We start from the raw sequence: 10270 nt of genomic DNA, 5'->3' as shown, positions 1-10270 counted from the left end.
CACACACACACGTCTAGAAATGTTTCTCATCAATGAAAGTCAAATACAGTATGATGTATTTGGTCTCAGTACTAAACTTCTGTGTATGTGAAACAGAACACACATCAGGCACTTTAGCCATGTATTAAACAGCAGGGATGGCAACTGCTGTTAGTGCAGTTAAGGCATTCAGACTGAAGAGTGTGTCAGCAATTCGAGATTCTTTGGCCCTTCATCAAGTAGGGGTTGTACAGAAAGGGGTTCACACATCCTCCACCACCTATTGCGAGAGTAGGTAAAGAGGGGAACTTCTAGTTTTGAGATTCCTATGCTATATAGCCCATGTATAGTCAAAGCAGCCATGGGGGCAGGCAAGAAGAGAGAGGACTGGCTGTCTGCCTGGAGGGCAAAGCAGTTTACAGAGGCCTTGCCAGACCTGACTTGCAGCCAGCACATTTTCAGGTTGGGTGTAACCACTCAATGCCTCCCCCCCTCTTCCACTCAATGCCTCCCCCCTCCTTTGCTCCTGGAAGAATGAATAAGTGCTTTGTCCAGAGAAGCAGCAGCCAATCGAGGAAAAGCAAACAATTTTCATCTGGAGTACATAAATCCTACCCCTAATTTCACAGTTAAGGTGAGGCCCACTCCCATCTGTCTCGCTGATCTCACTGGTCTTTATCTTTAAAACTTTGTATGACTCCTCACTTGTCTAAGAACTGGAGCCTAAGGCGTTCTAGGCAAGGTATGCCTGCAAGCAGCTAAACATTTGAAAGTAGAGCTAGGAGAGGGTAAAAGAGAGTGACATCTTCAGCAGAACATACACCAGTCTTTGATTTTATGGTTGAGAAGCCTATAAAAGTACAATTCAGCATTTCTCCAAACTCTTCAGGGGATGTGTCTATCCTACGCAGTGTAGTATGCAGAGGGGTCAGTGGTGGCAGACTGGAATACAGGGAATATATCCCCGTTCAAGGCAGGGGTGGTGTTAACTTTAATGAGATTTCAGCCTGGATAGGAGATTGCTGGGGATCTTCCTGCAGTGGGTATCCAAAGGAAGTATTGTGATGAGATGCAGAATTAAATCCTTACCTATGCATAAAGTTTTACCCTTGTTTGGGGCAAAGTCACATCCAATCCACTTTGCAAGGTCGTTGTGCAATTAAAATGCTACTCAAGAGTTTTAGGGAAAGGGTGGGAGAGAGATGTTTTATAATAGCTCGATATCCTACTTCTGCTATCTTCAGGACTTTTTGTGTGTGGGGAAAAAGCTAGTTATTGTCAGAATATATGAGGCAAAACAGAATCTCCAGTGCCAAGAAAGGAGGCGCATAAAGCTGCCTACAGTCAGTGAGATTCCTCACTTTTATTTGTCCCGTTCTTGTTTGTGAACCTCATTTCACTTTCCTAATTCTGGTTTAAAGTTTTGTACCAAATCAGGGTGGTTGTGGTGATGGCGGCACTTGGAGAAAATAATATGCTAGTATGCATGATTTGACTATATCAATTTTATTGGGCACATAATTTGTTTTAACTTGGTGAAGTATAAGACCTGTCTAAAGACTATGGGGAAGGGCAGGATATAAATAGCCCATGTAGTCTCCATGGTGCAATGTTGTGCCACCAATTTGCTCAGCCTTAGCTGCTATGGCATGCACCTTCTCTTTTCTACATCTTTCAAGGTGTGTGGAAGGAAATGGTCATTATGTGGCAATGAACAGCACTTGAAGCTGTTCCACCAGCAAGGTGAAGCTGTAACCCTATTCAAGAAAGAGGCATACCACAGAAATTCAGATAAAACCAAACATACTTTATTGAAAATGAAGGTCCATCAGACAATGTGCAGCATCTAGAGCTACTCTTCTCCCTCCTCTTCATCCTCATATGAATCAATGCCCACTTCTTCATAATCCTTCTCCAGGGCGGCCATGTCTTCTCGTGCCTCGGAGAACTCCCCTTCTTCCATGCCTTCCCCTACGTACCAGTGGACAAAAGCCCTCTTGGCGTACATCAGGTCAAACTTGTGGTCCAGGCGGGCCCAGGCCTCAGCAATGGCGGTGGTGTTGCTCAGCATGCACACTGCCCGCTGCACCTTGGCTAGGTCTCCGCCTGGGACTGCAGTGGGAGGTTGGTAGTTGATGCCCACCTTGAAGCCTGTGGGGCACCAGTCCACAAACTGGATGCTGCGCTTGGTCTTTATGGCGGCAATAGCAGCGTTGACATCCTTGGGCACCACATCGCCTCGATACAACAGGCAGCAGGCCATGTATTTGCCATGGCGGGGGTCACATTTCACCATCTGGTTAGCTGGCTCAAAGCAAGAATTGGTGATCTCTGCTACAGAAAGCTGCTCGTGATAGGCCTTCTCTGCAGAGATGACCGGGGCGTAAGTGGCCAGAGGGAAGTGGATGCGAGGGTAGGGCACCAGGTTGGTCTGGAACTCTGTCAGGTCCACATTGAGTGCCCCATCAAAGCGAAGCGAGGCTGTGATGGAGGACACAATCTGGCTGATAAGGCGGTTGAGGTTTGTGTAAGTTGGGCGCTCAATGTCCAGGTTCCTGCGGCAGATATCATAGATGGCTTCATTGTCCACCATGAAGGCACAGTCTGAGTGCTCAAGGGTGGTGTGTGTGGTGAGGATGGAGTTGTAGGGCTCAACCACAGCTGTTGATATCTGAGGAGCTGGGTAAATAGCAAATTCCAGCTTGGACTTCTTGCCATAGTCAACCGAGAGCCGTTCCATCAGCAGGGAGGTGAATCCTGAGCCGGTGCCTCCCCCAAAGCTGTGGAAGACAAGGAATCCCTGGAGTCCTGTGCATTGGTCAGCCTGTTGGGAGGACGCAAAAGAAATTGTTGCCAAATATTAGCTTCTCTCAGATTGCAGTGCACTGTACTATTATGACCTGAGACACAGCAGAGATATATATATTCCTAGATCCATAAAGTTCAGACTTCACTAACCTGAAGCTTGCAATTCACCACTTAATTGCCTAATGATAGTATTTCCTTGCCTCCGGAAACTCACAACTCTGCATGGACCAACCCATGCCCAGTAACCTCCCTCTCACATACACAATCTAGAAGAGTTGGTAGCTCTTAAATATTAGGAGGTGCTGTTGCTGTTATTACACTTGTAGCAATGAGCAGTGTACCCACTGCCTCTTCTGGTTGGGGAAGGGATGGGGAAAGTATCCTAGCAGCACAAGTGTGATCATTCCACTTCATGCAAAGTGCCCAAGAAGTGGAAAAACTCTCCCCTGTATGAGTGAAAGGCAGCGAGCAGTGGAGGCAAAGAGAAAGTAGAAGGCAGAACACAGATAGTGTCTAAAGCAGGGTGAGGAACATTTTCAGCTCAAGGGTGTCATTCCCTCAGAGGGAATCTTCCTTGGGCCGCATGCTAGTGGCGCATTGAACGAAGAGACAAAAGTGAGCGGACCTGAATTTCTATTCCCATCCCACACCATGACTATACCAGTTTCCGGATCCTGTCCAGCACCAGGTCAATGATCTCTTTGCCAATGGTGTAGTGCCCACGGGCGTAGTTGTTGGCAGCATCTTCCTTGCCAGTGATCATCTGCTCTGGATGGAAGAGCTGACGGTACGTGCCAGTACGAATTTCGTCTGCATAAAAAAAGGGTTGGAATGCAAAAGAAATTATCAGTATGGTGGATATTTCAGACTCTTTAATTGGGTAAGCAAATTGAGGAACCCTGACACACCTACCCAAAATGGGAAGTGTGATCACCTGCAGCCCAAATCCCTCAAAAGCTTACAGGACCCAGAATGCTCCTTGCCCAAATCACTTTACTAGCATGTTAAGTTAATACAGTCTGCCTCTCTGGTCAGTTACTAGTTTTGATGAAATCCCACTATGAGAATCAAGTGGGAGTTGGTAAGTTGAACTCCCCCATTGCATGCTGCCAGATCCCATTGTCACAGTTGCCACCTACCCAGAGTCCCATAGATGGGGAACTGCAGACCTAGTGTGCACCCCTCAGACTCAAATTTGGCCTAAAGTCTGCCAGCTACTGACCTAGTGCCAGAATCAATGTAAAAGTTGTGCAAGCAGCAGCCAGAGCAATTAAGTCTGGCTGCTGCAACTGGAGTTTGTGCCCCCCCCCCAATGACTTGAGTACTCAGGTAGACCCCCAGAACAGTATTTGGAGCATTGAGCATGATCTTCCATATGACAAACAGAAAGGCTTGCACTGGCAGGATGGGTGCAATAATGTGGCATTGAATTCCACCCTCAGTGTTCAAGGATTCCTTAGCCGCTAAATGGATCAAGTATTTGCTCTGACCTTTCAGAAGTGGGCCCAGATCCCTGCCCAAGCCAGGCCCAGGGCCAATGAGAGGATTAACCGCTGGTGCCCACCAGAGAGCTTTTGAGGCTCAGATTCCTGCACATGCACTCACCAATCACGGTGGGTTCCAAGTCCACAAAGACAGCCCGGGGCACATGCTTCCCAGCTCCAGTTTCACAGAAGAAGGTAGTGAAGGAGTCATCCCCACCGCCAATGGTCTTCTCACTTGGCATCTGTCCATCGGGCTGAATCCCATGTTCCAAGCAATACAGCTCCCAGCAGGTGTTGCCCATCTGCACACCAGCCTGGCCAACATGGACAGAGATACACTCACGCTGTGGAGAGAGAAAGAGTTGTGAGCCTATGGCAGAAAGAAGGAAGGGGGTAGAACCATCAAGACGACTCCTAGCCAGAAGCCCCAGTGGCAGCTCGTGCACACTTGTTGGCAAAGGCTACTGTTTTAGCTGAATGCCCTTCCCTTGCTAAAGGGTTGCCAACATTTTTGGTCCACTGGGCACATTTTGAATTCTGAGCCAGTGCTGTGTGAGCATGGCATAACAAAAAAGTGAGAGTATTTTTTGCTCCCCTCCAGACAACCAGCGCCTGTAGCCAATCATAAGCCATGGAAGCCCCGTCAGACATTCGGGTTCCAAAGGAACGTTCGCAAGCTGAAACAATCACTTTTGGGTTTGCCGTGTTTGGGAGCCAAAACGTCCGAGTCCCAGGACGTTCGACAACCAATATAGCCTGTACCAGTAAAAATATAAAAGGGAGCCCCATAATCTTTCCCTTTCTCACTGCCCAAGTGGATTTCTCTCAATCACACAAATACAAAGAATACTTGAGTGCACACACATGTGAAGGAAGTGCTTGCCATTAAAAAATAATCCATAAATACATGGTGGCCTATGGGTGTCCATGGGGACCACAGTACCTGTAGACCCCAGGTTGGCAATTTCTGCCCTTGCAATTCACCTGAGAGGAGTAGACACCCATTGGGGCAAGTGATCTAGAGAATTTCACAGTGGCAGTTTAAATGAACACTAGATGCAAAATAACTCTGTATCTTGGTGTGGTTTTGCCTCTAGTCAACCAAACCAGGCAGCAGCAACGTTGTAGCATGACAGTCAGGAATACAGTCATCCAGAGGCCTCTGAATTAAAACTGCCATTATCCTGGACCACTAGTCAAGCTGGCTGGATGCAAATCTCTAGTATCCAAACTGCTAGAGGTTCCCCACCCCCGAGTTACAGGACATGGGGCAGAATCACAATCCATTTCCAAAAATGTAGTGCCAAAGCAAATTGGGTAGATTGGAGGGAATGCACCTGAGCTGTGCATTGCACTGAAGAGTGCCAATCTATCCCTAATTTGGTCACGTTGTGGTGCTTTTAGAATTTGGTGCAGCAGTGACTGGAGTGAACAAAACATTTAGCAGCTTTGTTAAGCTGTCTATTGCGCACGGAAGCCACAGGGGAATGAGCAGAAGCAGTCACTCGGTCGGCACTTCCAGCCTCTTACGCCCACAATCCAGAGTTTATTAAAAATGCATAGAGGTTTCTTCAGCATTCTCCTCTCTCCTGCTTCACACGGCACACATATTTATTCTACGCATTTCATAAACCACATTCTAGCACTACCCAACCTAGGGAACCACATCAGGGCAAAACATGAGAATTCATTCTCATTCCCTCTCCCTGTCCCCAGGGCAAAGGCGCCTGGATCCCCACACAGGTGACATCTAGTCACCTCCCGCCTGGCAGCCAAGACAGTGATGATAGGCCTGCGTAGGGCTCACTTATTCAAAATTAGATCTGAATGCTCAGAATGACTTTTCTGTCAGGCTTTCCCAGCGGGATGAATAGGCCATTTGTGTCTGTTTTGTATCATTTGTAAAGCTCCTCTGTTATTTTTTGTAACTGGCTTTTAGTTATATTTTGTACATCACCTTGGGATGCATGTGGGAGGCAATTCATAACACAAAAAACAGCAGCATGCTGATGAAGGCTTGCACAGACCCACTGAATGGGAAGCAGAATTGGAGTGTGTGAGAGGAAATTGGAAGGGCAGGGAATAGCCAGATCAGGGGACACGAAGCCAACACACTCAGGTTGCTGACTCAAGGCAGCCCTGACTCTAACTGCAAGTCATCATCATGTCATATTGTAGTGGCCAAGCAGGCAACAGCCCAAGGGAACATTCCCGAGGATCTCCTGTGACTGGTGAGTTTATGCCAGCCGGTGCAGTGTGGGTCTTGCCACCATAATTTAGGTCAGGGTCAGGGAGGGTAGCTGTTTACAGAGCCACCCAGCCTGTTGGGCAACCCAGCCCATGGAGTTAGCAATCTTCTTGCTGTGACAGTTCTGGCCCATCTCCAGCACTCAAGCTGAATGGGCCTAGGCACATAGATCATTCTGCTTTCAGTCACCTCCCACTTCCGCCATTGAGAGAGAGGGAGAAAGAACCCGTTGGATGCTCAGAGCAAGTAATATTGGTAGAGCTAGAGGAGCCAAACTGACCGGCAGGGAAATAGGAAAGCTACATACCAGGAATGGTGCGGGGAGGAAAATCCACACTTGGGAGTGGGGCTCCCTGCCTACAATAACTAGCTACAGTTGTAACATTGCTGCCATGGTAAACCCGTTTTCAGATTGCATTGCTTTAGGCTGTGGATGGGGGAATCATTCGGTCAAATGCTTCTCCACAACATGCTCTCCACTTAGAAAACTAGATAATGGGGAGAAAGAATAGTGGGCTAGTTCTGGGTGAGTTTTAGACTCTCTTTAAGACCATCTCTATTAAGTTATACCTAACATATGAATCTAGCACAGATTCCCCTTTGTCAGGTCTTCACTTCACCCATTTATGGTAGGAAGAGTCTGGCTTCACTCACTGTGGGGGCTGCTACCAGGGTGAATAGAGAAAGGGGGCACATTTCCCCTCAGAGAGCATAGGCATGTAGCCCATGGTTTCATTTCAGAAGGGGCACAAGTGGAACCAGATCAGTGCACACGTTAGAAGGACAAACCATCCAACCACTGCCAAAGCGGAACATCCACGCTGGGACAAAAATAACCTGCCACCACACCACAGACATTCCATCCTATAAAATCATGCCTGTTTTGCTGCTCCTTTTACGTGCCTTCTCCCCCCCCCCCCCACGTTTCTCACCAGGGAACCAACTCATTCAAGGTACACTTGAACTCCCATGAGTTTTTGTCAGGCATCTGCACTGTATTTACACAGGGTTAGGGAAAGTGGTGCATTGCAGGGAGTATCATCACCAGAGGCAATGCCATTCACACTGCACACAGCTAAGGTCTGGCCACATTCCCAATTATGCTCTACAACAGAAAAAAAATTCCAGGCACAAAGTTTGGAAACAAAGTTTTGAATTCCATAGAGATTCCCTTTTGAGCAAGATGAAGCTGAACATCTTAAGTATCCCCCCCCCCACTTTAGAGTAACAGCAATTGACTAACACTTTGCTTGGGTTTCTTTTGAGGCTATTCTGCTTCAGGGTATGTTTCTATAAGGATGAAGGTTTAATTTGTGTACTTTCATGTGTCAGAAGTGTGCTTTTCTGTGCAAGTTTTTATATTTCAAGAATTGGCATCTACTGGAATTCACCAGACACAATAGCTTTTAATTCCCCCCCCCCCGCCAAAAAAATAATAATCCCAACAGCATCCATAAGTGACAGCACTTAAAAAACCAAAAACCTTAAATCTCAATTTAAAAAAAAATCAATTGTAAAAAGAAGATGCATCTCCAAATTTCCACAGGCAAACTGAGAACAATGTAATAGCTATCTTTTGAAATGGCCAGAGGCTTGACAAAAACTGACTGAGCGTAAGGGCTAAGACCAAGCTGCAAGCCACTGAGCCCCAGGTTCAAGTTTTCCTATGCACTTGGCCTTCAGCAAGCTTTTATCTCAGCCTCAGTTCCCGATATAGGAATTCTGAACTTCCTTACAGGGTGGGGTAAGAGGATTAAGGAGAAAGCTCTCTAACCACTTTCAAGTGCTAGGTTGACCAAAATAAAAACCGACTAGTGAACTAAGCCCCCCTTTTTCAAGGGTTCCCTGGCTTTACAACAGACAGAGGAGCAGAAGAGAGGTGCACCTCATTCCCCTACTGCCGGGTCTCTTCGGCTGTTGTTGTTTAGTCGTTTAGTCGTGTCCGACTCTCGCTATAGGCTTCCCAGCACCAGAGCCCCTGATACAGACCAAGTTAGCGAGGAGAGGAATTGTCTGGCTGAGAGAGCAGCGTTTTGTGGTCACAGAGGGCGAAGAGCTTTCAGCCCCTCCCAGGGGAGGGAGATTCTCAGAACCCACACTTCTACATCGGCTTCTTGCACTTCCCGTTTCGAAATTCGAATTAAACGCTCCGACTATTGGCTAACTAGAATTAACACCGGATTTTTAAAATGGCTCTCTTCCGCTTTCCGCTCAAACGCATTTTTTAAAAACGCATATTCAAAAGTGACGCAGTCCAAAGTCTTTTTTTTTTTTTAAAGACATTGCGTCACTTGTGAAAACGCCCCGACGGCCTCCAGGGAAGCGGCTCCCAGAGGTGGGAAAACGAGTCTAGCCGCTAGGAAGCGCCGGGGCCCCGCCAGGCAAAGCTCCTCGCCCGGGTGGGATCGGGGCTGGCGGCAGAAGGCGGCTTCCTTCCTCGCTCATTCGCGCGTCTAGCCCGGGACGGCTAAATATAGGAGCCCCTCCCGCAAAGTGCGAAGATTCCCTCGAGATGAGACGGGAGATGCGATTACCTACTTTGGACGGGAGCCCAGCCGCCTGCCCAGCTATTTGCAGCCCTGGGATTTAGCTGGAAGCGGGGCGCCCGGGCCCAGCTCTCCCTTCCTGCGCAACCTGCCTATTAATAACTTTCCCAGCCCCCGCAGTCTGTGGGCGACGATCGGTAACGGGGAGGGAGCGAGAGGCACGGGAACATTTGCCGCACGACTCTCCAGAGCGCGGCGCCCCGCGCCCTCGGGGGCTGACCCCAACTTCCTTAGCCCTCTCCTCGACCTCCGCACGAGTTAGCCGCCCGTGCGCCTCCGAGACAGCTGTCCCTGCTCATTACACCAACGTGGCTGTAAGCGAGGCGCCCAGGCACCGAGCGCGCAAGCGAGTCTTTCCGGGCACGCGGCCAACTGCGATCAAGAAGCTCAGGCCGGGCCTGCCGGATCCTGTTCTGCGGCTGCTCCGCGCGCACCACCACCACCCCACCGCCATTTACACGTGCGTCGAGGGCAGCTGCCGCGCTCTGCAGTGCGCACTTCGAGGGAAGCCCCCAACTAGCTCCCCTGACTTCTGCCCCTGGGCCTGGAGACACCCTCGCCATCTTTGTGGGCGAAGGGGCGCACCCAATTCCCGCCCTAAGATCAGGCGGCAACATGGCACCATCCTCCGCGTTTGCCCCGCAGGAAGGCGGGAGCGCTTCCCACCCGCCCCGACGGGCCCCGACGGGCACCTGCCGCGGAACGTGCCAGCAGCTTGCGCGGACGCGCAGCTTGGAGACCGCAAGCCGAGAGGCGGGCGACGCGCTCCCCCAGCCAGGGGGAGACGTCGAAGCTCGCTAAGGAAGCAGCCCCCAAGCGCTCGGTGCGCTTCCCTCTCGCAGCCCGCTTCCCGCTCACCATGATGAGGAACGGCGGGGCTGAGAGCTCACGCTGAGTCGATGCGACGAAGTCTCTGTGAGAAGCAGCTACGCCTGCTCTAGCCCGCCCTGCCGCAGTGGGTTTATAAAGGAGGGGGCGGGCCTAGAAGGTGGCCCCGCCCCAGCTCCTCGTTGGTGTTTACCGGGAGGCAAGACGCCTAGAGAGGAGAATTAATCATTTCCAAGGTGGCTGCTTCGTCTCCAAATCGAAAGTCACCGTGCAGACTCTTTCATCACCAGACGCAGCAGGAGGAAGCGAAGAGAAACGGCTAAATGGGGCTGGGACTCCTTCCGTAGAGGCAGAAGAGGGTGCAAAAGAGGGGATTT

The 10270-nt window shown here is 49.7% G+C and overlaps 1 protein-coding gene across 1 annotated transcript; it reads right to left on the bottom strand.

The window, feature by feature from the left end:
- Positions 1-1765: 1765 nt before the first annotated feature.
- On the bottom strand, positions 1766-10069 carry LOC309365090 (tubulin alpha-4A chain). Its single transcript, XM_081903235.1, has 4 exons — positions 9924-10069; positions 4393-4615; positions 3449-3597; positions 1766-2803 (listed from the first exon to the last, which is right to left on the bottom strand). Exons 1-4 carry the CDS (start codon positions 9924-9926, stop codon positions 1832-1834), a joined length of 1347 nt encoding a protein of 448 aa, XP_081759361.1. The 5' UTR covers positions 9927-10069; the 3' UTR covers positions 1766-1831.
- Positions 10070-10270: the final 201 nt, after the last annotated feature.

The sequence above is a fragment of the Podarcis melisellensis genome (genome assembly GCF_964234715.1).
Source record: "Podarcis melisellensis genome assembly, chromosome: 1".
NCBI lineage: Eukaryota > Metazoa > Chordata > Lepidosauria > Squamata > Lacertidae > Podarcis > Podarcis melisellensis.
The sequence above is the reverse complement of the archived record's forward strand: the minus strand, read 5'-3'. Positions and strand labels throughout refer to the sequence as shown.